This window comes from Ursus arctos, unplaced genomic scaffold, assembly GCF_023065955.2.
Source record: "Ursus arctos isolate Adak ecotype North America unplaced genomic scaffold, UrsArc2.0 scaffold_1, whole genome shotgun sequence".
NCBI classification, from domain to species: Eukaryota; Metazoa; Chordata; class Mammalia; order Carnivora; family Ursidae; genus Ursus; species Ursus arctos.
In genome coordinates this window covers 11,579,474-11,600,511 of record NW_026622763.1, presented here as the reverse complement: position 1 = coordinate 11,600,511, position 21,038 = coordinate 11,579,474, and the positions used below count along the sequence as shown (strand labels likewise).

The following is a 21,038-nucleotide window of genomic DNA, read 5'->3' as shown; positions in this document are numbered from 1 at the left end:
TCACTTAAATAAATTTTTTTTTTTAATTCTGGAATTGCAAAGTAAAATAACTGAAAACCACTAGAGGTGTTCGATAGCAGGTATAGGTAGCCAGAAGAAAGGATCAGTGACTTGAAGATAAGATGATTGAAATTATTTAGTGTCAGGAGGAGAAAGAAAAAAAAATGAGGGGAGCAGCATCTGGGTGTCTCAGTCAGTTAAGCGTCTGCCTTCAGCTCAGGTCATGATCCCAGGGTCCTGGGACTTAGTCCCGCATCGGGCTCCCTGCTCAGTGGGGAGTCTGCTTCTCCCTCTTTCCCTACCGCTTTCCCCCACTCATGGCCTCTCTCTCTCTCAAATGAATAAATAAAACCTAAAAAATTTTTTTGAGGTGTCTGTGGTATACCATAAAACAGACCAACATAAATATTAAAGGAATTCAGATGGAGAAGAGAGAGAAAATTGGCAGAGAATATATTTGAAATATGGTAGAACCCCCTTCTCCATGGTTTCACTTTCCATAATTTTAGTTACCTGTGGTCAGCTGTGGTCTGGAAGCAGACGATCCTCCTTCCGGTGTATCATCAGAGGGTCAGTAGTAGCCTGACGCTACATCACGATGCCTACATTATTCACCTCACTTCATCTCAACATTACAAGAAGAAGGGTGAGTACAGTACAATAAGATATTTCAAGAGAGACCACATTTATGTGACAGTGTATTATTATAATTGTTTTCTTATTATTAGGTACTATTAATCTCTTACTGTGCCTAATTTGTAAATTAAACTTTGTCGTAAGTACGCATGTATAGGAAAAGATGTAGTGTGTAGAGGGTCTGGTACTACCTGTTTCAGACATCAATTAGTCTTGGAATATATCCCCTGCAGATGGTGGGGGGATTACCATAACAGCGGAACATTTTGCAAATCCGAGGAAAGAGATGAATACACATGTCCAAAAAGTTCAACGAACTTGAAGCAGGATAAAACTAAAAGATACACACACTGAGATACATTATAATCAAATTGTTGAAACCCAAAGACAGGGGTGCCTGGGTGGCTCAGTCGGTTAAGCTTCTGCCTTCAGCTCAGGTCATGATCCCAGGGGCTCAGAATCGAGCCCTGCGTCAGGCTCCCTGCTCAGCAGAGAGTCTGCTTCTCCCTCTTCCTCTGCTGCTCCTCCTGCTTGTGCTCTCTCGCTTTCTCTCTCTCTCTCTCTGTCAAGTAAATAAATCTTTTTTTTTTAATTAAGAAACCCAAAGACAAAGAATTTTGAAAGCAGTAAGAGATAAGTAACTCATGAGGTACAGGGATCTTAAAGAACATCAACAGCTAATTAGAAATAATGGAAGTTATCAGGCTATGGGATAACAGTTAAGATTCTGGGGGGGGGGGAATGTATCAGCCAAGAATTTCATATCTGGAAAGAATTCTTCAAGAATAAAGGAGAGGAGCACCTGACTGGCTCAGTTAGTAGAGAGTGCGACTTTTGATCTCAGGGTTGAGTTCAAGCCCCATGTTGGGAGTAGAGATTACTGAAAAAAAGAGAGAGGGAAAGATTTAAGAATAATGGAGAAACTAGGACAATTACAGATTAAATTAAAATGCTGAGAGAGTTCATTACCAGTATATTTATCCAAAAATAAGTGCTAAAGACAGTACTTCAGGCTGCAATGAAAGGAAACTGGACGGAAACTTAAAGTCATAAGAAAAACTAAGTAACACTGATGAGGGTAAACTACATCTACATAGATAAATAAAACAACATTGTACTTTTAGCATAGTTGGTTACATTTCTCTTTTTCCTATATGAGCTAAAGACACATGCATAAAATAATAATGAATCTTTATTAATGAGCATACGATATATACAGATGTAGTCTGTGACAATGATCTGATCAACATCATTAATCCTTAAGGAAATGCAAGTCCAAACCGTGATGAGATACCACTTCACATCCATTAGGATGGCCATGATTTAAAAAAAAAATCAGAGAATAACAAGTGTTGGTGAGGACGTAGAGAAATTAGAACCCTTGTGCACAGCTGGTGGAAATGTAAAATGGTGCAGCCACTATGGGAAGCAGGATAGTCGTTCCTCAAAAATTTAAAAATAGAGTTACCATATAATCCAGCAATTCCATTTCTGAATATATAACCAAAAGCAGTGAAAACTGGATCACAAAGATAAAAATAAATAAATAAATAAATAATAAATAAATAAATAAATAAAATAATGCTGTTCATAGCGGCATTATTCACAATAACCAAAAGGTAGAAGCAGCCCAAGGGTCCATCAATGGATTAATGGCTAAGTAAGTGAGATAATACAGTATGTGTCTTTCTCTGACTTATTTCATGTAGCATAATACCTTCAAGCTCCATCCATGCTTTTGCAAATGGTAGAATTTCCTCATGTTTTTATGGTTGAATGATATTGCATTGTATATATACCACACCTTTTCTTTTTAAGATTCATTTAAGAGAGAAAGAGAGAGCATGCTTGTGTGCTCGTGGGAGTTGGGGGAGGGGCAGAGGGACAGAACCTTCAAGCAGACTCCCCGCCGAGCACAGAGCCTGACACAGGGCTCCATCCCATGACCCATGAAATCATGACCTGAGCCAAAAGCAAGAGTTGGATGCTTAACGACTGAGCCACCCAGGCTCTATAGCACACCCTCTTTATTCATTCATCCAGGAGGGATGCTTAGATTGTTTTCATGTCTTGGCTATTGTAAATAATGTTGCTATAAACATGGGGGGCAAATTTCTTTTTCTTATAAGGACACCCATCATATTGGTCTAGGGTCTGCTCAAGCGACCTCATCTTAACTTGATTTCATATGCAAAGACAAATTAAGGTCACATTCATAGGTATTAGGGATTGGAACTACAACCTGTCTTTTGTAGGACACGATCCAACCCATCATCTGTCTAATTACCTCATTTTATAGATGAGAAAACTGATGCCAGAAATAATGAATCGTTGTTCAAGTGAGTTACTGGCAGTGATCTTTCTACTGTATGTCTTCCAATGCCTTCACAGGCCCTGATGTAGGGTCAATAGTCACAGGTGTGGGGCAGCCAGTGAAAGACCTCCTTACTCGAAGTGTACCCATGAGCAGTGTCAACAAATTGCAAGCTTGTGGGTAACGCAGACTCTCAGGCTCCACCCTAGACTTAAACCTTTTAACAAGATCTTCCGGTGACATATACACATCACCTCTTAGACATACTGAGCCTTGGCTCCTTCCTTTTTCTTCCCTTGACTCTCTTAGTCTCATCATAGTTTCACTATTAGGCAAATCTAATGACAAAATGTTTTTATTTCTGCCTCTCTATTACGAATATTATGAACTTTCCTGGAGCCATCCAAGGCTTTCTCAAATTTTCTCCTTATCGGTATAAAGAAGGAGCAGAGGCCACCAGATCAGTAGACTCTGTTCCAAATAATACTGAACAAGGTGATGCCTGAAATACGGATTCACGGAACTTGAATACTTAGGTCTTTTGCTCTGAGTCTCCAGATGTAGGGAAAAGCCTGAGAACTTTGGAGAAAGAAGTGACTTGTCTTCAGTTCACCCTTCTGTGGCCCTTCTCTACATACCTTTCCCCCAGCCATTCCCCATTCTTTTAAGGTGTTCTTCAATTCGTTTGTATGGCTAATACTTCAGTGTGAATTTGTTTAAGATCTTACTCCCTCCAGGGATACTTGCAAAGAGAGAAAATGCGGACTTTCAAACATGAGATTCAGGCTCAGGAAAGATTTAGCTGGGTAAAGGGAACTACCCAATCACACGAAATTAGGCACAAGTGATGGCTCCACTTCGCAGACCCTCATCTTCTATTTGCTTCCCCAGTTACTGTGTTCCTTCATCTGTGGTATTTACATTCTCTTATATGTCATGTTGTACTCTCTTGAAAACATTTTCATATAACTTGTGTTCTGTAACACTCATTACTCCCCTTCGAGGAACGTAGTATCATCTTTACCTAATAGATTTGAAAATTGTTTTAGGTGTTTTAGCTTTTGAAGTTTAGACTCTTCGCAGTCTGCTTACAACATTCTCTCTCTTTGTGGTGTTTCCTGATGACTGGGTTTGTTTTTCATTTATTTTACTTGTGTGCATTTTTTTGAATAGGTAATGCTCTCCTAGATCCAGTGTCTGATAAATGAATTCTTTATGATACCCACTCCCCTGAGAGTATTTTCTTCTCAATGGAGAATTTTTGGAATGCAGGGGTCCTTCAGTCTCCAAGAGAACTGAGTTTTAATTGGACTTCCTTCTGCTCCACTCTGCTCAGAATACCTTGGCACGAGTGACCCCACCAGTGTGGACCAATTCAGAAAAAAGCAATTTAGAAAGTTCTTTACTTTCTTGCATATCAGCACAAGAGAAGGAGATTTGCAGGCTTGGAACAAATGTCCTTGATTAAAGAGTTCTGATGTGAAAGAGGAATTATGTTTCTTTTTGTGGGCAGAGGCAGATTTACGATGAAGATAATTAGGTTTAAGCTTTAGGTCTCCTAACTTGTGTGGGCCCCTTCCAAGCCCCGGTACCTAATATTGAATCCTTAAATTTGTTTCTTCACTTAACACGGTTGTATGATTTTTTAGAACCCACAGAATTGCATCTACCGCTTTTTGTGTGACTCCAGAGAGCAAACCAGGACCTAAGATAGAAATGGAAATCTAGAGTGAGGATGTTCTGTTAAAACTGCCAATTATTTCACTGGCAAAAATTCAGGAACAGCAGAGAATTGCCATTCAGCACAAGGAAGTTATGGCAAAACCATAGGCAAGTCCAGAAAACCAAGGAGAGGATGGCTTTTTAATAGAGGAGCGTGGGAAGTTGTGGTGTGGGCTGTTGAAGACAAAAAGTCCATTGAAGTAAACTGGGAGTTCCCAGTATAGGGGCTTTTCATTGGTTGAGTTGTGACGGCCTCTCATTGGCTGGGGAGGAGAAAAACCTTTCTACTTTCTACTGGGATAGTAAAGTAAGTAGCTAACCCAGCATCCACTTGCAAGGTACATCTTTTCCTGTGGGGTCTGAGTGGAGCAGTGTGAGAGCTCCCCCTGCTGGCCTCTCCTCTCCATTCTAAACAGTCCTTTTGTTACACCTCTTGGCTCAATAAGGAAAATCTTTCCACGAGCTAGGACAATCCCACCAAAAAGTGGGTTATTGTGGTAAGCACCCTCTATAGTCATTCTTCCTTGCAACACCCCCTTTTGCTGCTAATAAAACTTGGGTTTGTTCAAGAAGTTAATGGAGAGCGCAGATCGGAGAGCAGGCCTTTCCCCAAGTGAACCAGGATTGGTGTAAAGATGTTATTGTGTTCCCTTACCTTATGGTCAGTAAGTAGTCTAAGTCTGGGCAGGTAATCTAGTTCTGACTGATGACACGGGGTGGTGGGACTTCATTCCCTGAATTAAAAGACAAGGCTTCATGAAGTTCTTTCCCCCTTTCCCTTTCATTCATGAAACTCAGAAGGGGTGGAGATACTGCAGCCCTTCTGTGGCCAGTAGGCTAGAAGCATAAAAACCAGACTCAACATGCTAAGGATGGCAGAACAGAAAGAGCAAAAGTGTTTAGGATCCTTGCATTGTTGAGGACCTGAACCAATATTAGGCAGCCATTTACCTCTAGGTTACTTATGTGAAAAACATTAAACTTACTTGTGTAAGTGTAGTTAATTGTACTGTGTATTACTTGTAGCCAAATCCATTTTTACTTAACTCAGTTGTGTTCAAGGAGAGGAACTTCTCTGTCCCTGGTGGGAGCCAATTAGGGGACCAATTGCCACAAAATAGGGATACTGCAGGGGTATTTATGTCTAAGAATAATCTTCCATGACTTAAGTTCTTAGGTTCCATTCTTCTTCCCGAAGTCTTCATATTTCATTCAGCCTATAATCATCTTTCTCACCTACTTCTCTCCCCTCATCTACAGCCTCCCTCAACCCCACCCTTGACAGGAGGTAGAGAGAAGGATTCAGCAGAAGGGGACAAGAGGAGACTTTCTCCAGATTGGTGGGCTATGCAACAGTTTAGGACAACGAGGTAGGTTTGTAAGTCTTGACAGAAAATGATATTGATCAGTAAACAGATAAATTACAATACAGCTTGCAAATGTGGAGATGCTGGGTGATAAATACCTGGAGGGAGACAGCCCTGATAGACTGGGGGGATGGCACTCAAGACTGTAGTTTTCAGGGGCACCTGGGTGGCTCAGTTAGTTAAGCGGCTACCTTCGGCCCAGGTCATGATCCCAGAGTCCTGGGATGGAGCCCCACCTCTGGCTCCCTGATCAGTGGGGAGCCTGCTTCTCTCTCTTCCTCTGTCTCTTCTCCCGCTTGTGCTCTCTATCTCTCTGTCTCTCAAATAAATGAATAAAATCTTAAAAAAAAAAAAAAGACTGTAGTTTTCAAACTGGAGTAATCAGTCCCCTGGGGGATACATGAAGACTTTCCAAGAAGTAGAGAGCCCAGACAGTATTTTTTAAAAAAACTTTTTATTACGCAAAAAATTTAAACCTATACATAAAATAGAATAGTTCAATGTACTTACGTACCCAGCTTCAAACTATGGCCCTTTTTTGTTTCATGTGTACATCCATGGCTTCCCTCCCTCCTATATCATAATCATCACCATTGGTTTTTTATTGAGATAAAGATGCAAAGATGACCCTCAACAATTCCTCCCATCCCTGTACTCCCATGCTGCCTCTCCCATGAGTGGAAATAAAAATGTCCTATGATTAGATTGTAATGATGGTTGCACAGCTCTGTGAATACACTAAACACCACTGAAGTATACACTTTAAATGGGTGAATTGTATCATATGTGACATATCTCAATGAAGTTATTTTTAAAAAGTAAAGAAAGATGTATATAAAAGGAAAAAAGAGAGATGGGATCTTATTCCCATCCCAGTTGAAACTGGCCTGGCCTTGTGACTTGCTTTGACCATAATAGGCAACAGAAGTGACACGGTGTGACTTCTGGGCATTTCCTTAATAGGCTTCCGGGTCTGAGCCACCCAACTACCCTGCTAGAGAAAAAGGCCCAGGCAGAACTCAGCTGTTCATTTCAGCCATCCCAGCTGAGACGCCACAGAGATGAATGAGGCCATTTTGGTAACTCCAACTCCCACTGAGCTGCCCCAGCCAACACCACGTGAAGCAGAGACCAGATGTCCCCGCCAAGCCCAACTGTTAAGTCTTGGGATGGTGGAGGACAGGCAGTGCCAAATCTCCAGAAGGGGCTGAATATTTGCCTATTCTCATCTCAGCCAGCAGGGACTTCATGCACTTCATACCCTCACACCTGCCACTGACTCTCTGACTTCCTCAGACTGGGAGGCAGGCTCATAAGACCCTTCACCTCACAGCTCTCTCCTCCCTGGTTTGTCACCTCCCATGGCTCTATCTATTCTCTAAGCACACTGACTTTCCTTGAGCAGACCAAGCACCCACCCAACGGGGCCTTTGGAGTTAACCTCTGCCCTTCCCCCAGGGGTCCACAGAACCACTCCTTCACCTCTTTTTGATTTTCACTCAAAGGTCACCTTCTTATTGAGAACTTCCTCCTTACCTAGCTAGTCTATCTAAAATGACCACTTCCTTATTCCCTATCTCTGTCCCCTACTTTGGTTTTTCTCTATCATTTAGCACTGCCTAACATAGTATTTAATTTTACTAATTTATCTCATTTCTTTTCTGTCTCTCCTGCTAGCACTTAAACTGCATGAGGGATTTTTGTCTGTCTTGATTATCTGCTGTATCTTAAGTGTCTGGAAAACAGCCTGGCCCATAATAGGCAATTTCACAATTTATCTCTAGAAAGAACGGATGAAATGTCCCCTGGTCACAGAGGATCTCCTTGCCCACGCTATGTTAAACAGAAATCTATGTCCCGTTCCCTTTTTTTCCTTCATGATACCACTATTTGATATGTATTTGTTACCGTCTTTCTCCCCACTGCAATGAAAGTTCCTCTAACAACGGGGCACTAAAGATTTGCTGAATGAATTAATTTCCCGAACGAATGGATGAATGAATCTAGCAGCACCTGACGCTGGGCTCAGACTGCGCTAAGCTACCTTTCGGATGGGACTAATTTGGGGGCTCTCTGCGGGCGTGCACCCCCTCCCAAGGAGGAGTTTGATAGGGCTGGATTTCGGCAGCGCCCCTTTAAACCAGCCCGGGACGCCGGGCCTCTAGTACTGGAAGCCGATTCGGCAAGGCCTGGCATCGCCGGTTTAACCCGAGTTTCACCCAGACGGGCGATTTCCGGGGCGGTGTCATTGCCCATTTAAGAGCAGAGCGCCCCGCCCCGGAGGGCGGAGCTTAGAGGGGGCTTTAAGGGGCGGGCCGGCGGACCGCTGGGGTCCTTCAGAGGATTAGCGGAGGGTGGGCGCGCGCCTCAGGCCGCCATTTCTTGGCGTCTCCAGAGGAGTCGCCCCCTCCTCAGTCGCACTAGGGACGTCTACATTCGCGTCGCCGGCTCTCCGCGCCGCCTTAGCCACCGCACCTCCGTCCCCAGCCCAGGTAAGCGCGAGGCCCAGTGGCCCCGGCGGCACTGCCCAAGTATCGGGCTCGGTCCACGCCCCGCTTCCCCTCACCGCTCCGGGGACCCAGTCTGACTCGCGCCGGAGCTCTGTTCTCGCGGCCTCGCCCCGGGGCGCTCCGGCCCCAGCTGCGGCCGGCCGGCAAAATATTAAACCTGCCGGGAGGGGAGGGGCGGCGGCGGCCAATGGGGCCGGGCCGATGAGTTTCGGGCGATACTGCGCGGCGCGGCCGGAGCGGGGAGCCGGGGGTGAGGCGGGTTAATGTGTGCCTGCCCGACCCCTGCCCGGTCCCGGCCCTGGCTCCCTCCCGAGCAGCCGGGGGCCGCCCTTCACTGAGAGGTCTCGGCTTAGCTGTCCGCCTGGCGAGGGGGATGTGGCAGGTCAAGGGAAAAAACCCACCGTGGTTCGTGTCACGGTCTTAAAACCCGAGTGGACTTCTGGGGTTGGTTTGCGTTGGACTGAAACTTGAGACACTTGGAAATTGTGAGAAGCAGGTGGGTTCCCAGCAATGGCGGGATCCAAAGGGCCCTCCTCCGCCCCCACCCGTGGCTCTGGGAGTGTTAAGGATGGGGTTCTTCCGTGTGTAAACATTAATTGTACCTGTCACTATCTTAATGGTTACTGAGTCTCACGAATTTTAGGTAAAAGCGATAAGACCCAAGTCTTTTAAACCTTTTGACAACATTTTAAATTAGTATCAGAAGTATTTTTTTAAGAATTAGGTGAAAAATTACCCCTAACTCTATTTCTGACTGATAAAACGAGCTGCACCCTACTTAACAAAGTGGGTTATTCGTACACGTAAGCTAGTTTGCAGGGTTTTCTTCTTTTTGTACGTAAGCTTCATTAGAAAATGATATATATTACTTTTGTTGAATTAACTCTCTTGCAGACGTTTTCTGTGTCGGGATTGGTGGGACAAAAGATACCAATATCTATGGCACTTGCTGTATATTGGTATATTGCTTTATCAAAAAGCAATTGCCTACCAAAGAATGTGGCCACCGGTCACATGTGAGAGTATACACATTTCATGACAAACTTGAGTTTTAGGTACACATTTAAAAAAACTTTCAGTTAATTTAGGCAGTTAATGGTTTACTTCAGTTTACATTTTTACGATTGTAAAGGATACCTTTCTTTACAGAGAAAAATGAGAAATCACAGATTAAAAACGTGTTAAAAAGAGCCCACATAAACCTACTCTCTGAGAATTCCACTGTATCATTTTAGTGTCAGACAAGTTCTTTATTGAGTGCCTGATATGCTGATTGCTGTGCTAGCTAGGTCATCTTGCTGAATGAGTCAGGATCAGATCCTTGAGTCTTAGTGGGGAAGTACCCAGTAAAAAAAAATAATTAAACAATTGGGTATTTAATTACAGTTTTGGTAAATGTTGTAAAGAGTCTAAGAGTACTAAAAGAAGCACCTAATTTAGACTCAGAAGTCAGGGAATGCATTTCTGAGGAAATGGGAGAGAGGTGAAGTGGAAAGAGCATTCCGGAAAGATGGAACAGCCAAAAAAAAAAAAAGGTCCACAGTTAAAAAGATTGTTGGATTGAGCAGAAGGGATACTAGAGCAGAGTGGACAGCTGGGAGTGGGCTGTCTGAAGGGTCAGGCAGGTAGGAGGAGCCGGATTCAGAGTAAGACCATTAAAGATTTTTTAACTGGGATCACATTTGTGGTTGCTAAAAATCCAGTGCTGTAGCATTTAGAATGAAAGTGGTAGTGGGGGATGGAGAAAGAGTGAATATGGGAAAACTTTTTTTCTTTTAACAAATTTTTTTTTTAAGTAGGCTCCACATCCAGCATGGAGCCCAACGCGGGGCTTAAACTCATGACCCTGAGATCAAGACCTGAGCTGAAATCAGGAGTTGGATGCTCAACTGACCTAGCCATCCAAGTGTCCCTTAACAATTTTTAAAAACTCTTCTGACACATTCATATATGCTTATTATAGAAGACTTCAATATCTCCACATGACCCTCTCCAGGGATACTTAATGGTTTGCATGTCTTAGTCCTTTTGTATATATGTAGGTATCCCACCTTAGAGTGGGATAAAGCTTACCACTTTTCTCTGATTTCATTTTTCACTTACAAATTTTGTCCGTGTCTAATTCAATTGTATTTTAAAAACAGCTGTGTTGTATACCATTTGATGTACCGTAATTTGTTTAACCACTGGCATGTTGATGGACATATTTAAAATTTAAAATTATGCCCTGAAAATCCTTACTTCTACAGCTTGGATCACATCCTGTTTCTTAGGATATCCTACCAGAAATATAATTGCTGAGTGAAAGTGTATGCATATTAACATTTTTGATAGCGTGGTTAAATCCTCCAAAGAGGACAGTGTATGAGGGTGATTGTTTTTCCCATATCCTTTTCAACACCGGCTTTCTTGAGTCTTAAATGACAGACAGTATCTTATTTTTTAATTTAGATTTCCTTTGTTATTGTTGAGGTCAAACATTTTTTATACATATTTTCATTAGATATCTTTTAGAACTTGTTTCTTCATATCTTTCCCATTTTTTTCTGTTGCATTATCTTAATGGTTGTGATAGTTCTTTATCAAACTGCATATTAATCCTTTAAAAATTTTAAAAGCTCTTTAATATATTGTTTCCTTCTAGTACTTTATCATTTCTTTGATGTTAAGTTCTTAGTCCATCTGAAATTTATTTTCGTGTAAGTTGCTTTTATATTTTGTAAAAAGAAGTGGCATTGGGTTTTATGGTTCAGAATACATAGTTATTAAATCTTAATGAAGCTTTGCTTTTCCTTAGCAAGTTAATTCTACTTGCATAATGAATGAGAGAGACAGCGTGAGCAGGAGGGGCAGAAGGAGAGGGAGAGAGAGAATCCCAAGCAGACTCTGCGCTGAGTGCAGAGTGACACAGGGCTTAGTCCCAGGACCCCAAGATCATGACCCGAGCTGAAACTGGTAGTCGGATGCTCAACCGACTGCACCACCCTGACACCCCAACAGATGTGTGACTTTAAAATTTCCTATATTTTGAAGTAATATTAGACTTACATGGAAGTTACAATAGTGGAGTTCCCGTATACCTTTAACCTATCTTCCCCCAATGATAACATCAGACAATTAAAAAAAAAAAGTTTATTTGAATTAGGATCTAATGTAGGTGCATTGTGATTGATGGATATGTATTTTAAGTCTGTTTTAATCTGTGGTTTTCTTTGCATTTCTTTTTCCCCCTTGCAATTTGTCGAATAAGCTGAAGTTTTTAAAAAAACACATTTATCATGTATGTTTTGTGCTTGTATTTTCATTCATACTCTTTTTAGCTACTATCTTTGATGATTTCTTATCTCTAAAATACTAGTTTTACATGAATTGTTCTGTGATGTAGTAGCTAGAGAGACCAAGATTTGGAATCAGGGGCACATGGGTGGCTCAGTCGCTGAGCGTCTGTCTTCCGCCCAGGGCATGATCCCAGAGTCCTGGGATTGAACTCCGCATCCGGCTCCCTGCTCTGCTGGGAGCCTGCTTCTTCCTCTCCCATTCCCCCTGCTTTGTTCCCTCTCTCTCCGGCTGGCTGTCTATCAAATAAATACATAAAATCTTAAAAAAAAAAAAAAGATTTGGAATCAGAAAAATTGGGGTTTGAGTCTCTGTCTTTGTTGGTTTCATTTCTTGGACCCTTAGTCTACTCATCAAAATAAGACAATATTTTGGGAAGTTTTTCTGAGGAGCAAGTAAGATTATTTGCTAACCATTTGTTGTACTTGATGATGAAATGTTCTGGGTGGCTGGCTCTTCAAAATACGAATTATGTCTTTAGGAGCTTATGATAAATGAGACAGACATGTAAATAAATGATTAAAATCTGATTAGTGAAACGGTAAAATGTTTTCAAGTTTCAGTGGACATGTGATGATGGGAGTGACTAACTCCTTGGTTATCAGAGAACGTTTCTCAGGGAAGATATAGATAGAGTTGAGTTAAGAAATAGGGAGTCTAGGATAACAAGTACCTTTCTTAGGCAGCTGAAATGAGAATGGATAGCAAAGTGCAAAAGGAGCAATGTCTGAAGAGAAACCTGAAGAGAAAGAGACTGCAGCCAGATGTTATATATGAGTGCTTTGTAAACTGAAAAGCAATCTAGAATTTTATTTTCTTGGGATTTAAGTAGATGAACATACAAAGGACAAGTCTTACGGCTTTGCCAGTTTACTCAGTTTTGTAGGAATATCCATATGTGTGATATGTATATGATAATCTTCAATTTATAGGCACTTATTTTTTAATGTGCTGGTATTTATTTTTAAATTAGCTTTTATTTTAATCAAGTTTATAAATATGTCTAGGTGAGTCATCTAATCTGAAGGCTTCTTTTGAAAAATAGCGCTCTGCTGAGTTCTGTCCTGAAGACTAACACTTTCACATTTTAAGTAACATGCTTTTATTGTCACTTCTTGATATTTGGTTTCAGGAATTATCTGTTGAATTCCAACTTGGCAAGATGAGGAATTGGCTTTCTGCATCCACCTCTGTTATGTACCTCCACTTATAGTTACTTCTGTAGTTATGCTTAGATCAGTATTTAGTGTTTATAGTATTATGAATAAACAATTATTAGCTAAGTCATGTAGTATACTGTGATTACTTTCCCTTTTCTGCTCAACTTTTTGTTTTCTCTGGAATTAATCATTAACTTATTTTTCTCATTCTTTTCTTGTTTTCTCTGGAATTAATCATTAACTTATTTTTCTCATTCTCTTATTTGCATAAATTAAACATTAGGTTAGCAAGATAGTTTTTATGGTGTTACCATTTGTGTTTGCTGTATTTTTAAAATTACTAAACTGGGGGCTTCTGGGTGGCTCGGTCGGTTAAGCATTTGCCTTCAGCTCAGGTCATGATCCCAGGGTCCTGGGATCGAGCCCCACATCAGGCTCCCTGCTTAGTGGGAAGCCTGCTTCTCCCTCTCCCTCTGCCTGCCACTCCTCCTGCTTGTGTGCACTCTCTCTGTCAAATAAATAAATAAAATCTTTTAAAAAATTAAAAAAAATAAAATTACTAAAGCTGTCTTAATTATTTTGACTAAACTTAGTGTTATTAATAAAGATAAGAAAAGAAGTGGCCTTAAAATAATTTAACATTTTAAAGAATTGACTCTATTAAATAGCAATTTAAAATCTTTAAGTAATAGAATATTTAATAAAAACATGTTTGAATTATATTTTTATTTTAGCTGAATTAGGTGATTATTTGTTTATTTTTTAAGATTTTATTATTATTTTTTTAAAAGATTTTATTTATTTGACAGAGAGAGAGAGACAGTGAGAGAGAGAACACAAGCAGGGGGAGAGGGAGAAGTAGGCTCCCTGCTGAGCAGGGAGCCCGACACGGGGCTCAATCCCAGGACCCTGGAATCATAACCTGAGCTGAAGGCAGACGCTTAACAACTGAGCCACCCAGGCACCCCTTAAGATTTTATTTTTAAGTAATCTCCACACCCAATGTGGAGCTCAAACCTACAACCCTGAGATCAAGAGTTGAGTGCTTCACCCATTGAGTGAGCCAGGCGCCTGTTTTTGTATTTTTATTGTGATTGCTCAAAAAAGAACTGGAACTTTTTAGGATTGTTATGATCATGAAACGGTGTGTTAGTGTATGGATTGTCTCCTAACATTTGTAGAGCTATACAGCAACTGTACATAAAATTCATTGACCTAGAAGACCTGATAAACTTCATAAATGTTTGTTGTCTCTTGTCAGCTCCTTATAAAATAGACCAGTAAGTTTAGAAATGCTGTCATAGCTCTATTTTATATAAAAGTTTTCAGAAACTTTGAGTTGACGTAGCTAGTTTTAATTATGTTTTTCAAATTTACTTTCTCCTTTTAATAGTATGTCTGTAATGGCCATAGGATTTTACTAAATAACACCATTTGTTTGACTGCACGTTGTGGGGGGTCTGCTAATACCTTTTTCTCTCTGGTTTTGTAGTGACAAAAATGCTGAGCTTCTTCCGTAGAACACTTGGGCGTCGCTCAATGCGTAAACATGCCGAGAAGGAACGACTCCGAGAAGCTCAACGAGCTGCCACACACATTCCTGCAGCTGGGGACTCTAAGTCCATCATCACATGTCGGGTGTCTCTTCTGGATGGTACTGATGTTAGTGTGGACTTGCCGGTATGTAGGTCCTGCTGACCATTTGCAGATTCTATATGAAACCGCTTTCTTCATTTGAACTTTCTACTGGTAACTTTGTGAGGAAATTAGGTAATATGGATTAGTATGGATCAGGCATTGTAATGTTAGGTACATGGATCAGGTAACCTTAGATACCCAGTATTATAGTATTTCTCTGGGATTAGTGGAAGTTACCTGAAATATTTAAATGATAGGGCATTTATTGGCACAGATCATTTGTGACTTTATATGTGTTCTTTATGATGGCAATACATAGGGTACTCTAGTGGATTTCTCACAATCCTTGTTGAGCAGTTATTAAAACAGTGAGAATATTTGGGAATAATGATACACGTATACTGCAAGACTTTTAATTCTATATATTTTTCTTTAATTTTCAAAACATTCCTCACTTTTCCTCAAAACAAATACTTCTTCAACAGTTTAGTGTGCTCGCAGAAATTTTAATGAAATGGAGTAAAAGGACTTCATACTCCTCAGCTCTGACGGTTTATCTCTTTGCTCCCAAAGTAGTTCGCAGAGGAGGTTTTTTTATGTACTGTAATCTTTATTTAATCTTTATTTCAAGACAGGATGTTGTGATTTTATTAAAATTGTAGGTGGTTTCTTTTTGCAGTTATGAGTGTATAATTATAGCTCATGATGTGAAACAGTCTGATATATTTGAAAGGGGTTAAGTTAGGCCTTTTTGAGGAGCAAGAGAGGTAGCTATATGGTTTGGGCTGGAGCTGAGTTTCTTTCTGAACTATTTACTAATACCAGATGTCTTTGTTCTGCATTGAAAGACTTATGTAATGGGGTGCCTGAGTGGCTCAGTCCGTTAAGCCTCTGGCTCTTGGTTTCCACTCAGGTCATGATCCTCTGGGTTGCAGGATTGAGTTCTGCATCGGGTTCTACACTCAGCACAGGAGGTCTGCTTGAGATTCTTTCTCCCTTCCTCTCTGCTCCTTCCCCTGTGCACATTCTCTCTCTCTCTCAAATAAATAAATAAAATCTTTAAAAAAAGATTTATGTAACTAAGCTATAAAATGTATGATTTGGTGTGTCATTGGATGTTCACAGTCTTCCTTCCCTACACATTCTTTTTAGTATACACCTATATACCCAAAATGCAATAAAAAAGGTGCAGGGTGGTAGCCTAAATGCTGCTACAGTACACAGTTGAATATACTCTGGAAGACCTTTAACTTAACCTTTAACTGTGATCTTTAACTCACAGAGTGAGATTAAGGAATTCGTTTGTTTAAATTAATATTCTGATTAATTGGATAATTTAGAATGTACTAGGTATATACCTTACACATTTAAAACATAATGGAATGTGATAAAATTAGACATAGGATTTCTTGAAGTGTTTTGAAGTCATCACCGTGGGTATGTTTTATTATCTTTTTACGTTAGGACATCTTTAGGGTTTTTGATTCTGGAAGACTTGAAGGCGTTTACATTTTCCTACTGTAAGCGCTTCTTGAGGGTTTGTCAAGCATTCTAATATGTGATGCTTTTGAGGAGTTTTCATATTCATTTCTTTCTTGATGAGTATCCTCAGGGTTTTGTGTACTATTCCATTAAAATATCATTAGATATGTTATAAAAAGCTTGAGATTGCTATGTAAGAGACTGGAAAGAAGTTTCTTATTACCTAATGTTTGAAGTATGAAGTCTCAAGATTGCGGATGGAGAGGCTGATACTAGGAAAGTAGACTTAGTAAAGGATCTTTTTAAGGAGGCAGTGTAGTGTGGAGGAGAAACAGCTTGAGGTTTTAAAGTAGTAGAACAAATGGCTAGTGACTGGTATAGAATCGTTTCGTGTGCTTGGTATGCTCAGTAGGGTGCATGTGATGCTTGATGAGGGCCAGAATGCTAGCTGACCTCATGCAGACAATTGCAGTGAAAACGCCAAGAGTTTGAAATTTGACTTTTCGTGGAACTAGAACAATTGCCTTTTCAGCTCTGCAGGTGAAATCCTAGAGTTAGGATCTAAGTCTAGATGTTTGCATGGATATAAAATGGGCATTGGCCTGCCAGCTAAACTGTTTTACTAAAAGAAAAAAATAAACCAGAGGAATATTAATTTCTAAAAAGAAAGTTTTCCCTTTTTTTGATTTAGCTTCTCAGCCAGTCTAGTATGATTCCAAAAGAGGATTTAGAATTGAATTTGGAAATTGGATGAAGCACATACTCATTTCCCACTAGGATTCAATCACTAGTGATCACAGCAAGCCATTGTGGAACTAAGATGATTGCCCAGGCAATATGTAAGTGATTATCGGTGATTAAATAGATGGTTTAGCTATATGGACTTCAGATTAAAATATACCAGTAGTAATGGTCATTTTCTTCCTTCTGCTGTCTTCGTCTCAAAACTGGGGGAGGGATTTAAGTACTTTCTACCTGTGCCCCCCCCCCCCCCCCCCGCCTTTTAAAGAACTGATTGCAGTGAGAATGCCTGATGCCTTTCAGTGAATGATAAAAGCATCAGGCAGAAATTTCTAACTATCTGATTCTTAAATTTGCTCTTTGGAAATGCCACAGAAACTTTGATTTATAACTTAGTATTGTTTAGTAAATTGTCTTTTATCGTTCTGCATCTCCCAAGTTTTAAATTAATAAAAAAATGATAATCTTAATATATCTATTTTGCTGATGTAGGCGCTGAAGGCTTTAAGTTATATAGCATGTGTAGTTATACTTTTAGATAAATAACATTTATAGCTATCCTATGTTTATGAAGACTGAACATAGTTAAGATGGCAGTACACACCAATCGATCTACAGATTCAACATAATCCCCACCAGAATACCAGTTGATTTATTTGTAGAAATTGACAAGCTTATTTAAAAATTCATATGGAATTGCAAGGGACTTAAAATAGCCAAAACAATGAAAAGAACAAAGTAGTAGGATTCACACTTCCTAGTTTTAAGCCTTATTGTAAAGCAACAGTAATCAAGATGATGTGCTACTGGCACAATAATAGACACATAGGGGTGCCTGGCTGGCTCAGTGGAGCATGTAACTCTTGATTTCGGGATTGTGAGTTTGAGCCCCACACTGGGTGTAGAGATTACTTAAAAATAAAATCTAAAACATAAATTATTGCAACAGAATAGAGAACCAAGATGTAAACCCATACATCTGTGGTCAATTGTTTCTTTGTGGGGGTGGTTCTTAATATCTTTTTTAATGAATAATTTTTTAATTGAAAAATTCCTGTAAAATAAAATTAACCATTTTATTTATTTATTTATTTTTAAAAAAGATTTTATTTATTTATTAGAGAGCAAGTGAGAGAGCACTGGGTTTGGGGGCGGGGGGGAGAGAAGCTGACTCCCGCTGAGCAGGGAGTCGGACTGGGGCTCTATCCCAGGGCACCAGGGCAGGGCTCAATCCCAGGACCCTGGGATCATGACCTGAGCGGAAGACAGATGCTTAACCAACTGAGCCACCCAGTGCCCCATAAAATTAACCATTTTAAAATGTGTAATTCGGGGGGCCTTGGCTAGCTCAGTTGGAGGGTGTGTGACTGTTGATCTTGGGGTCATGAGTTCGAGCCTCATGTTGGGTGTAGAGATTACTTCAATAAATAAAACTTTAGAAAGTGCATAATTCATTGGCGTTTAGTACAATCACTATGTTGTGCAACCGTCACCTCTGTTTAGTTCTAAGATATTTTTGTCATCCCAGATGGAAACTCTGTAACTCCCATCAGCCCCTGCTAACTGCTAGTTGGCTTTCTTTCTCTAAGGATTTGCCTGTTTTGGATGTGTTATATAAATGGAATATTATCCAATCTGTGACCTTTCTTTCACTTAGCCTAATGTTTTTGAGGTTCATCCATACTGTGGCATTCATCAGTACTTCATTTCTTCTTATGTTGAATAATATTCCATTGTATGACAAATCATATTTAGTTTATCCATTTATCAGTTGATGGACATTTGGGTTGTGTCTGTCTTTTAGCAGCTGTGAATACTGCTGCTGTGAATATTCCTGTACAGTGTTTGGTAGAATACATGTTTTTAATTCTTTGGGATATGATACCTAGGAGTGGAATTGCTGGGTCATATGATAATTCTATGTTTAATTTTTTGTGGAACTGACAAACTGTTTTCCATAGCAACTGTATCATTTTACATTCCCACCAGCAATGTAGGAGGGTTCCAATTTCTCTGCATCCTCAACACTTGTGATTTTCCATTTTTTAAATTGTAGTCATCCTCATGGGTGTGAAGTGGTACCTCATTCGTGGTTTTGATTTGTAGTTTCCTAATGATTACTGACGAGCATCTTTTTGTATGTGTACTGGTCATTTGTACATCTTCTTTGGAAAAATGTCTATTCAAATCTTTTGCTCACTTTAATTTAGAAAAAACTTGTAGTTTTCTTACCTGGTTTTTAAAAATTTTTAAAAATTAAAAAAAATTTAATTGAAATATAGGTTGACCTACAATATTATATTAGTTTCAGGTGTATAACACAGTGATTGGACAATTATATATACATTAGGAAATGCTCACTGTGATAAGTAGTTACCATCTGTACCATACAAAGTTGTTACAATATTATTGACTATATTCCCTATGCTGTATTTTCATCACTGTGGCTTATTGATTTTATAACTGGAAGTTTGTACCTCTTAATCCCCTTCATCTCTTTGGCCTATCCCCCCACCTGCCTCTCCTCTGGCAATCATCAGTTTATTCTCTGTATTCATGAATCTGTTTTTTTGTGTGTTTTGTTCATTTGTGTTTTAGATTCCGCATATAAGTGAAATCACATGGTATTTGTCTTTCTCTGACTCATTTTACTTAGTTTAATACCTTCTAGATCCATCCATGTTGTTGCAGATGGCAAGATTTCATTCTTTTTTTTTTTTTTTTTTGGCTGAGTAATACTCCATTGTATATTGATACCACATCTTCTTTATTGATTCATTTATCGGTGGACACTTAGGTTGCTTCCATATTTTGGCTATTCTGAATGCTGCAATAAACATAGGGGTGCATGTGTCTTTTTTAATTAGTGTTTTTTTCTTTGTGTAAATACTCAGCAGTGGAATTACTGGATGGTATGGTATTTCTGTTTTTAATTTTTTGAGGAACCTTCCTACTGTTTTCCATAGTGTCTGCACCAGTTTACATTCCCTCCAACAGTGCATGAGGGATGTGAAGTGAGGACCGGGTTTGAAAGAGGTGGTAACCTGGAATAATTTGTTAGGTGGAAGGAAAAGAAGAATATAAGCAGCCAGTGATGGTCTAGATGTAGCTGAAAATTGAATTTGTAGTGGGGTAAGGGGGGGTGGCTAAAATAGGTAAAGGAGATTAAGAGGTATAGACTTCATTTATAAAATAAATAAGTTAGGGTGATAAAAATTAAAGCATAGGGAATCTAGTCAGTAGTATTGGAATAATTTTGTATGGTGACAGATGGTAACTACACTTAATTGTGGTGAGCATTTTGTACTTTATATAATTGTTGAACCACTATGTTGTACATCTGAAACTAATGTACTATTATATGTCAACTACACTTCAATAAAATTTTTCTTTAAAATATGCAAAGGACTTGAATAGATACTTCTCCAAAGAAAATATGCAAATGCTTGGGATGCCTGGGTGTCTCAGTCAGTTAAGCATCTGCCTTTTTCTCAGGTCATGATCTCAGGATCCTGGGATCGAGCGCCATGTCATATCCTTTCACACGCATTAGGATAGTTGTATCAAACAAAACAAAGCAAAACAACCCCAGAAAATAACAAATATTGGGGAGTATATGGAGAAATTGGAACCTTATGCGTTCCTGGTGGGAATGCAAAATGGTGCAGCTACTACGGAAGACAGTTGGACAGTTTCTCAAAAGTTAAACGTAGAATTATATTCCACTCTTAAGTAGATACCCAAAAGAATTGAAAGCAGGGACTCGAACATACTTGTATACTGTTGTTCATAACAGTATTCACAATAGCCAAAAAGTAGAAACAACCCAAATGTTCATCAACAGGTGAACAGATAAACAACATGGTATATATATACACAATGGAATATTATTCAGTTTTAAAGAGGAATGAAATTTTGGAGCCTACTCGACATGGATGAAAAAACATTATGCTAAGTGAAATAAGCCAGGCACAAAAGGACATAGATCATATGATTCTACTTATGTAACGTATGTAGAATAGGCAAATTCACAAGCCACAGAAAGTAGGAAGGAGGTTACTAGGGATCGAAGGGAAAGAGTGTGAGGAATGGTTGTTTAATGGGTACAGAGTTTCTGATTGGTATGATGAAA

At 39.6% G+C, this 21,038-nt stretch overlaps 1 protein-coding gene across 10 annotated transcripts in view; it reads left to right on the top strand.

Annotated features, from left to right (window-relative positions):
* EPB41L5 (erythrocyte membrane protein band 4.1 like 5) overlaps positions 1-21,038 on the top strand; it is a 156,415-nt gene that overhangs the window by 5,172 nt on the left and 130,205 nt on the right. For 4 of the 10 annotated variants that reach the window (XM_057317191.1, XM_057317189.1, XM_057317188.1 and 1 more), the window contains exons 2-3: positions 510-646; positions 14,538-14,725. In XM_057317191.1, coding sequence (XP_057173174.1) covers positions 510-646; positions 14,538-14,725 — 325 coding nt within the window. Of the gene's footprint in view, positions 1-509; positions 647-5,932; positions 6,043-8,325; positions 8,532-8,748; positions 9,046-14,537; positions 14,726-21,038 lie in introns of those variants that run through there. The other 6 variants (XM_048214029.2, XM_026510154.4, XM_057317205.1 and 3 more) reach the window with 5 other exon arrangements.